The sequence below is a fragment of the Glandiceps talaboti genome, chromosome 1 (assembly GCF_964340395.1).
Source record: "Glandiceps talaboti chromosome 1, keGlaTala1.1, whole genome shotgun sequence".
Classification (NCBI taxonomy): domain Eukaryota; kingdom Metazoa; phylum Hemichordata; class Enteropneusta; family Spengelidae; genus Glandiceps; species Glandiceps talaboti.
Window position 1 is genome coordinate 18,189,643 of NC_135549.1, and position 19,099 is coordinate 18,208,741.

General features: G+C 36.5%; 1 protein-coding gene across 2 annotated transcripts; it reads left to right on the forward strand.

The window, feature by feature from the left end:
* The first annotated feature begins 286 nt into the window (after nucleotides 1-286).
* On the forward strand, nucleotides 287-18,748 carry LOC144436282 (transketolase-like). 2 transcript variants are annotated; one of them, XM_078125031.1, is made up of 11 exons: nucleotides 287-474; nucleotides 7,617-7,734; nucleotides 9,344-9,457; nucleotides 10,082-10,179; nucleotides 11,397-11,588; nucleotides 11,951-12,078; nucleotides 13,059-13,252; nucleotides 14,178-14,499; nucleotides 15,227-15,441; nucleotides 16,262-16,478; nucleotides 17,430-18,748. In XM_078125031.1, exons 1-11 carry the CDS (start codon nucleotides 368-370, stop codon nucleotides 17,600-17,602), a joined length of 1,878 nt encoding a protein of 625 aa, XP_077981157.1. In that variant the 5' UTR covers nucleotides 287-367; the 3' UTR covers nucleotides 17,603-18,748. The 2 variants fall into 2 exon arrangements, with proteins under 2 accessions (XP_077981157.1, XP_077981165.1); XM_078125039.1 differs by lacking the exon at nucleotides 287-474 and adding an exon at nucleotides 3,993-4,146.
* Nucleotides 18,749-19,099: the final 351 nt, after the last annotated feature.

A 19,099-nucleotide genomic window follows, 5' to 3' on the forward strand; every position in this document is an offset into this window, starting at 1 on the left:
GAGACCGAAAGTAGGACACGGCCATGGACATAGTTTGAAAAATAATTGCCATTGCAGCTGCAGGTATAGCCTATACGCGTTTTGTTTTATGTAGCATGCATGTGTAAGTCTAAACATAGACTCAAACTTGTCAGTGTAGATGTTTCTCCCTGCGACTCAGAGCTGTTGCGACTATTGAAGTTACGTGACTACGATACCCAGGGAATCGACCATATATGGTGTTATACAGCGCCCTCATTTTCAGAGACTGGCGTGTGTCTGCGAGTCGACAGCTAGCTGATCACATGCACAGAGGCTTCCTGCCCTTTTATGTGCCAGACGTAAAGAACACGTGGTTCTATATCGTACGTGACCTTGCACTGCAAAGATGGCCGAATATCACAGACCAGACAGCAAGAAACTTCAGTCTATGAAGGATGTTGCCAACCGTATGCGTATTCACAGTATAAATGCGACAACTGCCAGCAAGTCCGGGTAAGTGATATTGCCAAAAATGTAACATAGGTTCTACCGAAATTTGTATTACCAAAGGGGTACCTCCTTGCTTTGAATTGCAAGTCGATATGCTAATTACCATTTACCGCTATATTTCCTTCATAAATAGACAGTTGGTCGTACAATATTTGCGCAGTACATTTTGTGATTCGTCGCCAATAGTAAGAAACAGAAACTCAGACAGGGGAGGACCCATGTGTATCCGCATACCAGTGTTCTTTGAAAAGAGGATTCAGTCTCGCCTGACGTGCCTAGTGACTTTACATTCGTGTGCATGGTTCTGTGTTTGCTGTGTGTGTCCATGTCCAGCGTGATCTGTAAACCCGTCTTCGCAAACACTGCATGAACAATACAAATGCCCTCTGGTCCTCGCTACGCGAGTCGCTACAATGGGGTCGGTCAGGAGAGGGATTCAATGATATGTATTTGGTGTTTTCTGGACGACGAAGTCTTGATAGCTGACAATTTATAACAGAGTAAACTTTGTAATTCGTCAAAAGTTCAATTCAAGGTCTCCCAGTGACACGTACGTACAGCGCACCTCTTTGGCACAATACTGACAGTTATAATAAATTAATTTTGATAATTTTGTAATTCTAGGAAATAATTCATTTTAATTAATAGCTTGTTTATTGTCCCTTTTAGATTCATGGTTACGTTGTTGTTGTTGTTGTTGTTGTTGTTGTTGTTGTTGTTGTGTTCGAATTTATACCTTTAGCATTTTGTCTAGGAATTGTGGAGTACTTTTTAATAAATAAATGAATTAATTAAATTTGATCCAGCATCCTTTACTTTAGTACCAGTAAATCCTTCATTTCATTAACTGTTACAAATATAATATCTGCAACCATCTCAGTACCAGCCAAATTCAAAAGTCTTTTTTAAATATATAATCTCTTCAATAAAATGATCACCAACAGTTCAATCTATATCCATGGCAACAGAAGAACCAAGCATGTATATAATATTATGTATTTTACATTTATTGTTATTATTAAATCAATATAACACACACATGATGTTCAGATCAGTCTTGTTACAATTAAAAGCACTGTACTAAATGAGACAACCATGGAGATATAAAATTGTTGAAATAACAAATAATTGGATGTTGTACATGTAAAAAAGGAGTTGGATTTATCCATAAATAGTACAGTAACAGGTTGAAATTGTGATTTCATTGGGTCACTGATTTCTGAGTTTGGCCCCCAAAAATCAATTTGATTGGATTTCATGTACAGGTACACAAAAATGTTTACCTGCTACTGGTAGTAGAGGTGATTCAATGTGCATGATATTATGACATCTAAGGCAAACAAACTTGTTTCTTGTCAGGACAGGTGTCTAAAATGGTGCGAAGACACAATTTCTGGTTGTTGTTTTTATTCTCAACAAACTTGTCGCTCAGTCTACTATTTATGACAGTTACTGTTCTTTTTACTTGGTACTTTAGAGCAAGTGTGTATGTGGGGCAGATGTCATTTGCTTGTTCATGATTGGCTCTGCAGTTGTCTTCACTGAAGTAGAGATTGTTATTTTTGTATGTCGCCACAGATCTGTAGACTGCATGGGCTGGACAAACACCAAAAAAAAGACAGATGCAAGGGTATTGTGTGTGCTGACCAGATACAGTTCTTTCTCTTCTTTTTTTTTGTCTTACAAAAGATTTTTTTTAACAGTTCAGTTGCAGCTAGTGCAGCTTTTTAACTATTATACATAATTTAATACCTGTACTGACAGCAAAAAAAATAAGGGGGGGGGGGGGGTTATCTAGATTAATTCTGAATGCCCCTGGTATTAAAAGGTAAATGATCCTATGATTATAGACCATATCTAGGTTTCTTCATATTACATGGATTGTTGAACAAAAATTAAGTTTAGCCATAATTCTATGGTGAAGATTCCATGACATGCTATTAAGTTAAAAGGTTTAGATCATCTGATGTTTTATAGACAGATACTGAGATAGTGAAGAGACTGAACTGAACATATCAGTGTGTTACTGTGCCAGTGTGTAAACTAGACTCTTTGTTGTCAACACTACAATACTGAGAAAGTTGTACAATGAGGGTTGCATAACTGATGACTGGAAGGCAGATGTCTTTTCTGTGTTGTTAGTATAGTTCAATGTGTTACTATCATTGGTTGAAGTTTGTTGACACCCCCCTCTATCATTGATGTACCATGGCAAATGATTGCACCCTAAATCAAGTGTATTTCTTGTAATAGTTCTAGACTCTGAGCATATAAGTTATACGCTCAGAGTTCAGAACTTTAACTAGTAGATTACTGTTATTTTATTTTTGCAAACCGATCCATACTTTTGATATGTGCTAGGATAAAGGCAAAGTATATGAGAGATTTTGTGATGGGTCATACTAGTAAGCAGGTAAAATCTATCTCAGAGACAGAGTTCCCGTTTCATTTTACCAAGGTTCCCCACCCAAATTATGTTACAAAGTTTTGCCAGTTTTATCACATTCCAATTCTGTTACCTGGTTCCCCAACAGTAGCAAAAGACACTGGTCTGTATGGTGGTGGACTCAGTTTCCAACTTGCTTGCATGATAATTTCAGTCTATGACTTATAGCAAATCTGGTGAGATCACGTGAGAATAATCACAGGTTGTATGCAAGTTGTCCTGTAATCAGCTGTTGTACAAACAAAATGTCAAAGGTCACAGAATCCAGTAGACTCAGTGCTTTGACAAGTGATAGGTGAATTGTACTTGACAGAAATTTACTAATATGTTAAGTTTGAAAATGATTGCAATGGCAGTGTTTTTGGTAGGGGTGGTTTAGTAGGTAAAATCTACCCCAGTTCCCCTGGCAGTTTACCAGGGTTCCCAACCAATAGTATGGTGTAATGTATGGGAAACTATGTTAATTTTTACCAGATTTCATGACCCCCTTTCTGTTATCGAGGGTTCCCAGCCCTTAGCGAAGACACTGAATATGTATGAATGGAACTGATTATTGCAGGAGGGAAAGACAACTTGTCTCCTTAGAACTTCATATGGGACCTATCCCAATTCCAGTCTGAGATCATTGCACAGTTCATGACCAGCTGGGATTGCTGTAAATGTCGTCAGAATAGTGTTAAGTACTATAGTGTAAATACAGAAGTACTGTAAAAAATGTTGTGTGCGTGGTGGGGGGGGGGGGGGTATACATTTTGCAAAATTATCAGGTCTGTACATTTGAAAAGATACAAGGAAGAGACTGCCTACTATGCATGGTATTCAGAAAATTTATAAGTTTACATATTCAAAACTGTTCATAATATTGTAGCAGGTCCAGGTTTCTTCAGGTGTAGGTCCTATTGGATGAAGTGTTGTCAAAAAATCTGCAAGTCCCAGTTTGAGTTCATTAACCCATACCTGATACTAGTACCTAATCATCACTGTTCCTTGAACAAGTTGAAGCATATAAACTTCAGCCCTAGCATAGTGCCCTCTAGTGTTGAATATATTCATGTGGTTGTAGAAAGCGTGAGTGGTTAAAACAGGAAATCCTGAGTGTCAGCCCCAGGCACCATTTGATGATACAACACCATGGCTGGAGTAGATGCCAAAAAACTGAGCTCGTTGCGGGATGTTGCCAATAGACTAAGAATTGACAGTATTAACGCAACAAATGCAGGGGGTTCAGGGTAAGGAAAGTTATCATTGTACTAATTAGTTAATATTGACTTTTCAGGATTATTAGTTGTAAGTGAATGACAATATATCAAATATAGGTGCAGTATTCATCTTCTTTCAAAGCATAATGAAGGGAGTTTTGAACACAACATTTTGGGTTGTCATTTTTGCGAGGGAAAGTAATAGTGAAATGACTTTTTAGTTGCACCAAATTTTTGTGTTAAGGCAGACGGCTACAATGCTGAATCATGCATGGAATTCTATTGTTATCCATTCAATTACATTGAAGTACAAAGTGGGACTGGTTGGTCTCATTCCACATTGATAATTCTTGCAGTGTACACTTGTTATCTGATTGGTGTTCCAAGTAAAGGATATTGTGAAAATAGCAAATTTTTGATGATAGAATTATTTAGTGTTTTAATAGATTGAGGCGTGATGGTGCCACAAAAGCAGACCTTCTTATTTACTGAGTGCTGAGTCACCATTTCATTTCAGTTTTGGTAACTATTACTGGTGGCTCATTTGTCAGTTTTGATGCATTACTGTTTTAACATTTTAATGAGCATAAAATGTGACACCACTTGTTAGTTTTACATGGAATATGTTCGGGAAATTCCAGTTCTGTTTCCTGCACAAAAGGAAGTAAATGGTTTCATGATATGATAGCATTATGTTTTTCCATGTATTACTCACATTGTTTTGTTCATCATCATAATATCATTGTTCGATGTGTCTATACCTGCATTTCAAATAACTCGCATATTTAGATGGCATAGTGTGATTTGTATGAATGCTCGACATGTTCACACGATTGAAATGTCAACAAAAAAATTTAGCAGCATTTTACAATTTTACTTGTGTGAGTTTCTTTGCATGTATGTCGAGTAATTACAGTAACTGCACCTACTCCTAAAAGCTTAACCAGGGACTTGTTTAAATATCTAAAAATACGACTACTGATACTTCAAAATGACAACACATATGGAAAGGAGTGCGTCCCCCTGTTTTTGTTTCCTGATGTTGTTGTCTAGCAATGCAGTGGCCATACCAGGACCAGGCTAGTACAATAACTGTGACCCTGCAATGAGTAGTAAATTGTTATCTGAATAGACAAGATAAAGTGTGTCACTTTGTGTTGAAAACCTTTCAAGAAACTAGCCTAGCTGTGTCACGACCTGCTCATTCATTCGAAGTGCACTGTCATTATTGTCACAGTCAGGGGGTGACTCTCCTATTTTACATACTTGTATACAGCACCAGTAGACTGTAGCTGTTGACTTTTGACCTTTACTAGCTGTATCGTTCTACATTGTGCATACAGGGCATGCAAAGTGTTTTTAAAGTTAAGGGTATTGTTGTGGTTTATTATTCATTCCCAAGAGAGGTTCTGAAGTTTCAACAAAGTTTCATGTACTGGAATGTGAACATTAAAAAGCATTTCGTAATTTTCTGACTTGCTTATAATTAGTTGAAATAATGAATTTAATGAAGTGAAATGTAAATTTTATATTTATCAACAATGTATGATTTTCTGATGTTCAGTGCAGTCATCAGAAAGAATTATGGTTATAAAAATGACAGAAATGCATATTATGAAACCTGTGGTATGTATTAAGTCAAGACTCCTGTAACAAACAAATAAAAAATTCCTAAAGAAGCAAGTTATATTTTGGTATTGTAAATAAAACGTAAATCATTGCCACGATTGAAAATTAGGCAGGGTCAAAGGAGACACTTTTATTAGTTTGTATGTCGTTCTTTTTCAAACATTGTGAATTGATTGTTTTGTGGAATACTAAACTCAAAGAGTAAAGTTACACAGCCATAACACTTACAAGGTGAGATTGTTCTATCTCCCCATCCAAGTCTGTTCTATATAATATGTTAGAAGTGACGACAGCAAGATTCAATCCTCAAGTACTGACCCTGGTTTTGAAAGCTATGTTGCTAGAAGAAAATGTATTTCCTCCTACCTACCTACCTACCTGTAAATATTGCAATGTCATTCATTTATGACATAAATTAATGACATTGCAATATACAGGGTTCGTACGGTCCTGGAAAACCCTGGAAAACCCTGGAATTTCAAACCCTCCCTGGAAAACCCTGGAAAACCCTGGAAAATGTGCCCTACCCCTGGAAAACCCTGGAAAATGATCATGACCAATCGATCAATTAATATTGACGATCGTCATGTCTGTGCTCGAGCCACCCATTCATATGATTCTGAATCTCGTAAATGTAAAATGTCGAAAATATTTTCAAAGTCTTTCGCCACGGTGAATCAAAATTCACGCCGATTAGACCCAGACAGTCAAACGATCGTTCCACGAGACACTTTGCCCCACAGACCGTACCTATGCGTAGTTGAATGGGCACCGCAGTATTTGTTTCGATCTTGCATATTGCTACTCCATCTCCCAGTCGCCATTTCAGGGACATGATATTGTAACAGTCCCGGCCAGGGGTAACAGTGGGTCTGTTAACAAGATTATCGTAACATTGCAGCGAGTATCAAAGCATCATCAACCACGACTAGAAATTGTTACAAGTTCGGCGCACGAGTCCGACATACTACTACTAGAAACTCAGGCATGGCAATACTACGGCCTAGGGAAGTGCAGTTGAATTTCCGGGTTGTGGAAGTGCGGTTTTGACTTTTATGTCGTCGATAAATGGGTATTTGTGTTACATGTTCTAAAAGAATAAACTACTGTTTTATGTTTTCGGTACAGTAACATTCGTCAGTGGTCAAGTTGAGTTGAGAAATCGCGATGTTCCGCAACTCGTGGCATCAGGACATAAACATCGAGACGCAAGCGATGAATGTATTCAGTTATTCATAGCTCGAAATTTCGTAACGTAAATGACGTTTTCATTCAAAATTTTGAAGAAAAAAATTATTTATTTTTCTGTATATTTCTGAATTAGACTGACGAATGCTGCGACTCAATCTTACACGATCAGTGTACCAGCTTGACGAAACGGCTACTTAGGGGAGAACCATTTGATTTCGGGGGGGGGGGGGGGGGGGGGGGGGGGGGGGGGGGGGTTGGAGGAAGTAGGTACGGGAGCAATTTTTTTTCCAGTCAGAGTGACAGCAATTTTTTCTTTCTACTGTCAGTCCTGCATCAATTTTTTTTTTCAAATGGAGTAGCAGCGCAAATTTTTTCTTAATTAGTCATTACTTTAGTGTCAACACCCCTGGAAAGTGGCCAAAATCAATATGAATACCCCTGGAAAACTGACGAAAAACCCCTGGAAAGTCCTGGAATTTTGTTTTGCTTTAAGTGTACGAACCCTGAATATAATGTATGTTAAATTTTGGATCTTATAGATAGCCTAACATCATTTTGTCTTTTGTTTATTGTGAGTGTTTTGTTTTGTTTTGTTTTGTTTTGTTTTGTTTTGTTTTGTCAGAGTAAACGTGGCATCATTCTAATTACAGTTTTCTTTCTGTTTTTTTTGTTAACCACAGACATCCAACATCATGCTGCAGTGCAGCAGAGATCATGTCGGTTCTCTTCTTCCACCAGATGAGATACAAAGTCAAGGAACCCAAGGATGCAGCCAACGACAGATTTATCCTGTCTAAGGTATGACACTAAACACACAAAACAAAAATTTAGCGAATAAAAAAGAACAACACTATACTAACAATTAATTCTAAAAATAAAATGCACAAAGAGTCTGTTACGTCACACTTTGTTGTTACATCATGTTTAGCTCTGTCAATTGACTACACATAAATGCAAATAGCATGTACTCAGTGTTTTATGTTGAATAGGTAAAAAATACATAGCATTGAGATCACTAAACTTGACACCAAAACTTGGGAAAGAACCTGTTTTCAACATCTTTGGCACATCAAATAGAACATCCCCCCCCCCCACCCCATCTACCTGCTGTTTATATAATTAGCATATATCAAGGTTTCTTACATGTAGTTCCATATTTTAATCATGTGACATACACACACCACATATCTGTATATGTAATGACTTGACCTATAGTGACAATGGTTTCCTGATCTAGTGGATGTAATACTTTTTAAGAGCAAGAAGTAAACAGATAAAATATCTACACCAGTTCCACAGGTCTTTTAACTGGGGTTAACCGCCATAATTATGAGTGAAGGTATCAAAATATATGCAAATTGCAAATCCCCCCCCCCCCCCCATTACCATGGTTTCAAAACCTTTTTAAAACCACTGGTAGGCATACAACAAATATGAAATTAATGACGCCGAGTCACTATGATTCTCAAAATACATCTGTGATCAAATGACAGTGTGACCTAGGTGTAGTCATGGGTAGTATAATCCTATGATATATACCTATAATTATTTTAATACCATGTTGCCCCTGACAACCGATCACTGTGACCTGGTTTGAGTGTGAGCGGCGTGTGTATATGTGAAAATAAGAGAATTTGGAAACAGTTGTACAATGAATATCATCAAAATGATCACGTCATCACTACAAAAGGAGTCGTGCTATTAGTAGGATGTACAACTCAACATTCATGCACCTCGTTGGATATCCATTACTTACACTGCAAGGTTTACTAGTGAAAAAAACACATCTGTTTTGATCAGACATGTATTCTGAGAATTATGGTGACTCATCATGTGATGGATTTTCTTAGAAAACAGGAAGTGTGTCCAAGGGGAAATTACTTTCACATATCTACTTTCAAGTCTTTTTTTTTACAATATCAGAAAGTTGTCTTGTATTACAAAGATCAGGAAGGGTGCAGCTTTTCACCCATCACATTACCATTTTACAAACATATTTTCTTTGACAAAGTATATTCGACAGGCATTCACTTTTGATAAAAAGTGAGATATATTTATAATTTGCCCATGATTAAAAATACTAGTATGTACTCTGAACCTGAATTTCTTTGGTTTTATATTTTGGAGAACATTTCACAAAGTCTATAATTGCGTTTTTTTCAGCAATTTCCTAGTGTTTAGGGCTCAAATTTTGATACAAAAGTACACCATGACATAATTTAGTAATGTACTGATCATGTTTATCATCATATATACATATACATTATTGCAAATTTGTGAACAGTGTGATTTTTACAATCCATTGACCAAAAAAAATGTAACAAAAATGAAAGTTACCCCAAAAAAGATATATTTTTGGTGTAATGAAATACTTTTTTAACATGTCGTGTATTTTGGGTCATCACAGGGTCATGCAGCTCCTGTTTTGTATGCTGCCTGGGCTGAAGCAGGTCTCTTCCCTGTAGAAGATTTACTAAACCTCCGTAAAATTGATAATGACTTGGAGGGTCATCCAACTCCTGTAAGTATTATCAGATGTAACATTCATTCTCATTGGCCATAATATAAGTACAATCAGATGTAACACCCTTTCTTATTGGTTGCAAGTGCAATCTGATGTAACAACCATTCTTATTGGCCATAATATATAAGTACAATCAGATGTAACACCCTTTCTTATTGGTTGCAAGTGCAATCAGATGTAACATTCATTCTTATTGGCCATAATATAAGTACAATCAGATGTAACACCCTTTCTTATTGGTTGCAAGTGCAATCAGATGTAATAGCCATTCTTATTGGCCATGATATAAGTACACAATCACATGTAACAACCTTTCTTATTGGAGAACACAGAACTAGGGTCATCATATTCATCTTGACAAACATTCTGTCAATTGTGTTTGAGGATTTTGTCAAACGGTGTTATTCATATACATTCATGCATGGTGTCACTTTGGTGCCTTCTGTGATCATTACATGCTGTTAACTATGCAGACATTTATTCAAGTTTTATCACCCCCTGAACACAAATCAAATCCCAGTGTGATGGTTTGAAATGTGTTACTTGTGTGACATGATATCTCATACATGTAATAAGACCAAGGGTTGGAAAGACTAATAATGAGATTTTTCTATTCTACAGAGACTAAACTTCATTGATGTGGCCACTGGATCTCTTGGACAAGGTCTGAGTGTTTCCTGTGGTATGGCTTATATAGGCAAATACTTCGACAAAGCTGAGTAAGTCACAGAGACAACCCATCAAGGCAGAATAATATTACTACTCTGGCAATTGAAGTTTCGGTGTACTAAGACACAAAGTGAAACTATTATTTCGACATGTTGATGTAAGCTAAAGAATGGACGTTGGGTGGAGTTTTTGATGACTTCCATCTATGTGCCCTCTAATAACAGCCAAATTTTGTTTTTGTGATAAAAACTGGCATTTCTTGTGCGTCTCTTCATAGTAAGAGATCGGGGAACACCAAAATTTGGTGTGTCACTAGAAATTGTGTACATCAGTGGCATGTCAAATTGGCTTAGTTAGAGGGCATGATATTCCAGTGTTTACACTATCTTGATTACAGGGTGATTAGATCCAAACAAACATAGGAACTGCTTTCACCGACTTGTCTGTATAATCTGTCAATACAAACAACAATAGTTTTAATATGTGTCTGTCTTGGTAAGCTGATACCTCAATTGCCAGAGTAGTAGTAGAATTGAGAATTAATAAGTACAGTAAGAAGTAAATGATGTCTAGATAAATATAGTTTGTCAGTAGTTCCATGTTCCTTATCTTTGAAAACGAAGGTTGCTGTTATCTAAGTAACAATGTATCAGCTGATGTATGTGACTACAAATGAATAAGTACATGTATTATATACTTGTTGGTGTCACATCAGATAATTTATGCAGTACTTAAAAGTTGGTCTCCAGGATTTGTCATCAGCTGGCTTTCTTCACCCTCGCCCACCCCTGTTTAACACCCCACCCCTTATGTCAACCAAATATTCATTGACAATCAATTGTCTGTGAAAACCATTGTAGAACTATATATGTATGACATGATTAAGATTGTGGTTATAAATATACATTGCTGCAATATTGAGACCATATTGGTCAATATGTGCCATCATAAATCTGTCAATGAAATGTATTTTGAAAACATGTCACTTTCCTTACGAAATTTAATAGCTGTACAATTACTTTGCATGATCCCTTCAAAAGTCCAAGTGATTTGTAACTGAATATTTCAACCACAACTTGCTTAAATATTATACTTGAACGTAGGAAAGTAGAGAGTCGACAGATTTGATATTAAAACAACCTGACACTTCAAAATGAGATGATGCAATGATAATGATAACGATTGGCTGACAATACAGATGGTTAGGTTGCTGTCAGCCAATGAACTTTGTGATTTTGAATAAATGTTATTGGTTGATAACTTGCAGTTACCGTGTCTACTGTCTGATTGGTGATGGAGAGAGTGCTGAAGGGTCCGTCTGGGAAGCCATGAACTTTGCCAGTCATTACAAACTTGACAACCTGGTAGCCATCTTTGATGTAAATCGTCTTGGTCAGAGCGATCCAGCGCTCCTAGAACATGACATGGAGACCTATCGTAAACGTACAGAGGCCTTTGGGTAGGTGTCAATCTTTTGTCTGGTTTGGGTAGATGTTCATCTCTGTCTGGTTAAAAGCAAGTGAGAATTTGCAGTGTGTAACGTTTTACATTTCAAAATAAATCATAGAAACTGCTATATGAAAACTAATGTCCCATTGTTGTTGTTTCACTGTGACTTGAAGTTGTATACCAAAGAGTTACGAGAATACATTGGGAATTTTATCATGCTTATCAGATTTTCATAGAAACAATTTATCATTTAATGGAATGAGTTGAATTTGTATATATGTCGCCACTTATATGCACATACTACCATCACCTTTCAAGGGTCTTTGTGTGTAAGCACATTTTCATAGTCTTCTTTGTTTGACATCACACTAGCTGGAACACATATGTGGTTGATGGTCATGATGTTGAAACTCTCTGCAAAACATTTCATGATGCCACCACAGTGACTGGAAGACCAACATGTGTATTGGCCAAGACATTCAAAGGAAAAGGAATTCCAGGTAAAAAATATGTTTGATTAGTGGGATAGGGTTTTTCAAAACAAATTGTGTGGTTTGAAATTTAGTATAACTGTCATTGAAAGAAATGCCTACAATAGCTGTGTTGCTATTATACTGTTTACTGTCTAGGTTCTTAACAATCTGATTAAAATCTGATGTAGTGTACATGTTGTGATTTCTTTTTGGCTGTTACGTTTACTGTCGTTTGCTCTTTTTTGAGTGCTCGTTACATACATAACCAGAATCTGTCTAACAATATAATACTCTGAAGTACTGTACCTGTATGTTTTGGTGCATTACACATTGACATTGGTTGCATGAATTCACTGAACACTCTCATGTGAACCTTTGGTATTGTTTCAAATGTATGTAATGAGCACTCACAAAAGAACAAACGAAAGTAAATGTAACAGCTGATAAGGAATCGCTATGTATACACCACTTCAGATTTTTAATCAGATTGGGTCCTTAAATAGCATATTTTACATTGTGTTCAACATATGTTATACAGATAGTCCACCAACTTTCTACAGATACTGTACCTGTGATTTTGATTAAACCGTGTGATTAATCACTGGATTTATAAAATTTAAAGAGGGTTTACATTTTTTTGTATCAATCAATATTTTTAGTCATTTTATTACAATATATGTGGGAAATATTCAAGTTCATAATTTTATATTTTCATGCTGTAAACAATTTTCGAGGGGCTTTTTAAATTTTCCATATTAAATTGGTAAGGCATCCTACTGTGTATTGAATGAAACTTGTACTGTTCCTGTTGTCTTGCATGGCAAAAGCTGTTCAATTCAGATATTTATTTTGAAGGAAAAAAAAAAACAATGGCTGATTTCTTCAAATCTTTAAACATATTAACAGAAATCAGCTAATATGGTACTCCCAATGACTTTGTGTCTGCTACAAATTTAAAAAGTTCATTCCAGAAAGATTTGATGTTAGAAGTTCTTTCCTTCTCATAGGTGTTGAGGATCTGATGGGATGGCATGGCAAGCCATTGGGTGGCAAGGCTGAGGAAGCCATTGCAGCAATACAGAGTCGGATTGAGTCTACCAATGGCCATGGTCTGTGTCCATCCTTACCAGAAAAGGAAGTTCCACCCATCGACATGTCAGTCAAATTGTGTGAACCACCAACCTATGACAAGGATGCTAAGGTAAGCTACAATTGTGTTGATATTCTCCTTCTTTACAAGCAACTCAGGAGTTTTCACACTGATAATTGTATTATGAAAATTCACTCTAAATTCGCAAATTCAGTGTCTCAGGGGTATAGAATGGGCGAGAGTTTCAACGAATACAGAGCTTTGTTTTGTTATTAAAACACGGAGATTTCGAGTACAATATTGTCATAGTTTGATCAATGCCATGCATTCCTGTGGTGTTATGCCCATGTCTATCGGAGTGACTGAAGTTATTCATGCATTTCTTCAAATAACATGGAAAATATTTTAAATTACTTCCCATACTAGTTATTAAACCCACTCCTCTCAGAACACAAACTATATGCGAATGTAAAAATTGTTACCTTTTGAGCATCCTATAGTGAGACGTGATTGGAGGTCACCATGGTAAATACATCATCATTTTGTCAGGTGTCGTGATATCTTGAATTTCGTAGTCGAACATATAGTTTCTAGTATCACAAATACAGAGAAATTATTTCCTAGCAGCTGTTTTGTTAATGCAGCTACTGATAATCGGATCGTAGCCAAGATTTCTGACCTAGCGTTGAATTATTTATAGTTGAGTTGATTTAGGTCAAAATCTGTAAGAGTTCCATTTCCAAATCACTAGTCTGAGTGAAATTTAGTTTTTCAAGAATGCCATCAACCATGGTGTATTGTTACGTTTGTACTAAAATATACCATAAATGTCCTGTTTACTCCCAGTAATTGTTCAGGTGCACGTTGCATTTTTCGACAGAAAGAATGGCCAACACAAAACAGAATTTGGAACAAAGATATCCTTGCTAGAACTTTCAACATAGTTCATGCACAATTTACATCACAATTTACTCATTTGCATCTGATTTACATATCTGATACAAAGACTTCCTGAATCTTTAACCCTCTCCTTCAGGTTGCCACACGTGTTGCTTATGGTACAGCACTAGTCAAGCTGGGCAAAAACAATGAACGTGTCATAGCTCTGGATGGTGATACCAAAAATTCCACCTTCTCCGAAACATACAAGAAAGCTTTCCCTGACCGATACATTGAGTGTTACATTGCTGAACAGAATCTGGTCGGAATTGCCATCGGTGCAGCATGCAGAAACCGTACCATTGCATTCGCCAGTACCTTTGCTTGCTTTTTGTCCAGAGCGTATGATCAAATTCGTATGGGTGCTATCTCACAGACCAATGTCAACTTATGTGGTTCCCATTGTGGTATTTCTATTGGTAAGTATGCACAACGTTTCGGATAGTTTGGAGTTAAAGTTAGGTTAGGAATCAGAGTCTGGTATGTATTCTTGATATGATTCGACCATGATTGGTCACTAGCTACACATGTCCAATTTCACAAATTTCAAGACGTAATTTCTGACAGTCAAGACCAAATATATTACGCCTGTTCATAATAAGTTGGGTTGTTGGTGACCGAGTGGTTAAACCATTTGCCTCTTACCACGACGGTCGGGGGTTTGAACCCATACAGGGTTTGATTAAATTTACCACGCAGTAAGTAAGAAGAGTGTCGTTCAGTTTGACTCTACCAAACAACGCAGGTTTTCCACGGGTACTCTGGTTTCCTCCTGCATTAACACTGAACCCATGATGGATGGCCCTCATTGGACTTCTTGGGAGACAAGTGTTTATATACTTAAAGAACTATCCAGTTATAGCTAGTGCAAGTCTTTAAAATGAAATTGTTGAGTTATACAAATATACCTATACTCGTATATTACAGTGTTGTTGGTATTGTAGAATATATTTAAAAGAAATCGTGTGTTGAATGTGACAAGTTGTTTACTGTGAAAGTAAATTTAGCATACACACATTTTGTCTCGTACTAAAGTAAGCTTATGTACACATGATATAACGAAAAAATTGACGTAAAGATTTGACTGCAACACAATGCAGTCATATTTGTTCAGAATATTTATATTTAATGTTTTGTTTGATTCAGGTGAGGATGGTCCATCTCAGATGGCATTGGAAGACATTGCCATGTTCCGTGCTATTCCCACAGCAACCGTGTTCTACCCCAGCGATGCAGTATCTGCAGAGAGGGCCATTGAAATTGCTGCCAATACAACTGGCATTTGTTTTATCCGTACAAGTCGTCCAGCCACAGCAATCCTTTATAGTAGTGATGAGCCATTCTGTGCTGGCAAAGCTAAGGTTAGAACAGCAACACGCTTTAAACTTGTTTTGGTTTTTCGGGAGTTTTTTGGCCAAATTTTCTCTCACCTGTCCCAAAAATGTTTGTGATATTTTGATTGCATTATAAGAAATGGAAGTAAACTGAGCTAGGAAGAGGGCTTCACATTCATTAGCAATCTGATTAAAATCTGATGTTGTGAAAGTGGCTAAATGCTTTATTTACCTCTATTTCCATCATTTTGTGTCATTTGTTTTTAACCGAGTATTTGCCACATGGGAAGGTAGCGATCACTCAGAACAAAAACAAAACGACACAAAAATGACAGAGGTGAATAAAGCAATTAGCCGCTTGGACCTCATGACATTTTAATCAGATTGATACTTTACTAGGTGAGTTTGAATTGAAAATGAAGAATTATGCCGGGGTTGAAAATAAAAAAATATGACGTCCATTTTGTAGACTCTGTTCTGGAAATATCCTGAAAAGACAGTATATAGTGTTACATCTACATGTAAATATAGGACTATTGGGTGGGAAAAAAATTCAAATGGGAAATGAAAGTATCGGCTGATCACTTTCAATGAGATTCATACTTCTGTATCTGATCTCAACCATAACCCGAAGTTATAATCTGATTTTGATACAAAATATGAAAGCTGGAATACTACGAACATTATTCTACAGAAACACCATGTTTTAAATTGTAACTTTTGTCTGTTTTAATTACATCATACTAGGTTGTACACAGTCCTGACAACGCCAAGGTAACAGTTGTTGGTGCCGGAATCACCATGTTTTAAATTGTAACTTTTGTCTGTTTTTAATTACATCATACAGGTTGTACACAGTCCTGACAACGCCAAGGTAACAGTTGTTGGTGCCGGAATCACCCTACACGAGGCTTTGGCAGCAGCTAAGGAACTAGAAAAAGATGGCATCAACATTCGTGTTGTAGATCCATTCACCATTAAACCATTGGATGTAGAGACTCTGGCAACCAGTGCAAGTCAGACTGGTGGTAAAGTACTCACTGTAGAGGACCATTACCCAGAAGGTAAGATATAAAGGACAGATTAGACTGTACATGTCTGATAACATGTCACATCTTGCAGTGATTTTCTAGTCTAGTCTTCCATAGGGTGGCCATACATGTAATTCTATGTTTGTCATGACCCGACCAACCCTATTTTCTTAAATCTGGCAAAATAATAAACAAAAATTCACATCCTGCAGCCTCCATAGCAGAATTAGAAAAGAATCACAATGTCATTGATTATACAATGGCTACCCCCACCAACTATATCCGAGTGAAAATTATCACTATTGCTGAAATTGGAAACTTTGATAAAACAAATAGTTCAAAGTTTCCTTCTGTTACGATTTTTTTGATGAAAGTATCACCAACTTGTACATATATACACTTACTTTTTTGATGTTTTTTTTAAAAATCATTTTTAACACACTTATCATTTTTAAAGGAGTTACGATAAGAAACATGGAATCAAGTACATGTGCCCTTATTTTTTTTCTAAAATAGAGTATTTCAGGGCAGTATTAATCAAAGTGAAGAATGTCCTCTAACCATACTAGTATTCCCTCAAATCACCCCATTGTACAAAACATGATCACATTCAAGCGATTACTAATGGGATAACTTTTCTAAGACTAGCATACGTTTAATGTAAGCTAATGTCATACATCAAATATGACTAAACAAGATAACAAAATGGCCTCTGTGTCATCTTATTTCATTAGAGAAAGTAATTTTCAGTGCAGTGAGAGCAATTTCAATTTTTTTTTTTGCTCATGTCAATAAGAATGTTCATATTCTTGATTGACAACTGCATTCAAAAGTGTAAAACCACAGAATGGTACAATTACTTAATTTGATTTGTACAAAATACGTGATTTCTCAGTCTTGCTTTAGATTTCATGAAACTGTTATTTATATACGTAAATGCTTGTCGCAATCATGGTTTGATGAATATGTTTTGAACTTTCTCAGGTGGTATTGGAGAAGCTGTTGCCGGTGCCCTGTCTACCTTCCCCAACATCACTGTGCGTCGTCTAGCCGTCAACGGTGTACCACGTAGCGGCAAATGTAACGAGCTCCTCGACATGTTTAACATCAGCCACAAGGCCATCATCAAATCTGTCAAAGAAATGGTGAAAGCCTAGAAGCAAACAAAACCTCACAATAAGAACTTGTAGCATATCAGTTCTGTCTGTCTTATAGTCACAGCAAGTTAGACTTTCACCTAGTGTAAAAACAAATAGGGTCGTTTGGATGTGTAGGATATGTTATATTGCTGTCACTACAAAAAAAGCTAAGAATACATACATTACATAGGAACTAGGAACATATACAAAAAATTTATTCGTAGTTTGATCCTTTACTACATAGAAAAACTAGTGAGTTCTGGTTAAAAAATGTATTAAGAGGGAAGAGGGTTAAAATAAAATTAAAAATATACACCACAACTATTCTAAATTACTCGGAATTAGCTACATTTAGTTTTGAGGACCTGTTTTATATTACGTGGATGGAGACAACTGCAATAATGAACGTCACGGATTTCATACAAACAAAACCATGTATTTTGGATTTCATTGCTTGCACATTACATTTTATGTTCTGTCATGTATTTACAAACCTCACCAAAAAATATTGATTGATCTATGCATAGAGTGTGTCAGGTGATGATTGGATATCGACTGTTGACTGAAGACAACAAACCAAGTGATTTGCTTAATTGGTACATGTAATAAAAATGTGTGACATGAAAAAATAAATCGTCACAACTCGGTGTTTTAACAGCTGTATGCGTGTTATGGCAATCTCTGCTGTTTGAGAAATTCAGTTTTACACTCATGAATGCTGTAAGGTGTGATTGAACTTTTGAAAGCAAGATAACAACATTTTCATTTTACAAAACCATTCTGTATTTAGAAGCAGGTGAAAGGCAAAGTACATGCATGTTTTATGATGCTAAACACTCTAAGTTACCATTTGCTGCCTACATATCTCACCACAGAAGTTCAGCTTCACATATACCATTTCCATATTCTGACACTTGAGGGCAGTATTGTCAACGTGAAGTAATGTTATCTCTTGGTTATAGAGAATAATGTGGTTATACTTGAATATCTTTAGCACACGGGTATAAAATATGAATGCACTGTTGCCAGTTACTCTAGAAATGAAACAGTCAGATTTATTTTGGCCATCATGTACATGTACAGAGCATCAGCAAGACATGAAGTCACTTATTACATTTAGACTTGACACAGTGTAAATTTCCTGATATAATAGAATAAAACATCTGTTCTTGTAACGATGTTGCCTAGTGTATTGTATTTATAGTTTATATTGGATACATATACATGCTTGCAGTGTGACAAATGTGATATAACATTCCATTTGACAGGTACACCCATTGATATTACTGCCTCTGTGTGGGTGGGTACCGGGTGGGTGCCTATGGGTATATGTATACTGTGTTTATGATGGATGGATATTTATGTAGAACTGTGTATGTACTGATGGGTGTGTGAGGATGAATGTACAAGTTTGGATGGTTGTTTATGTAGAGCGCATTAGGAAGAAACAGCTCATCAACGTACACTTTCCCATTTCTTCCTTGTCTGTGTGTAGATGTATGTATGTGTGTGTGT

Excerpts from the sequence above, each read along its gene's own strand:
- LOC144436282 (XM_078125031.1), top strand. The coding sequence starts at position 368 with ATGGCCGAATATCACAGACCAGACAGCAAGAAACTTCAGTCTATGAAG. Across the intron at positions 11,589-11,950 it reads AAACGTACAGAGGCCTTTGG|CTGGAACACATATGTGGTTG; the intron begins GTAGGTGTCAAT and ends ACATCACACTAG. Across the intron at positions 13,253-14,177 it reads CCTATGACAAGGATGCTAAG|GTTGCCACACGTGTTGCTTA; the intron begins GTAAGCTACAAT and ends CCTCTCCTTCAG.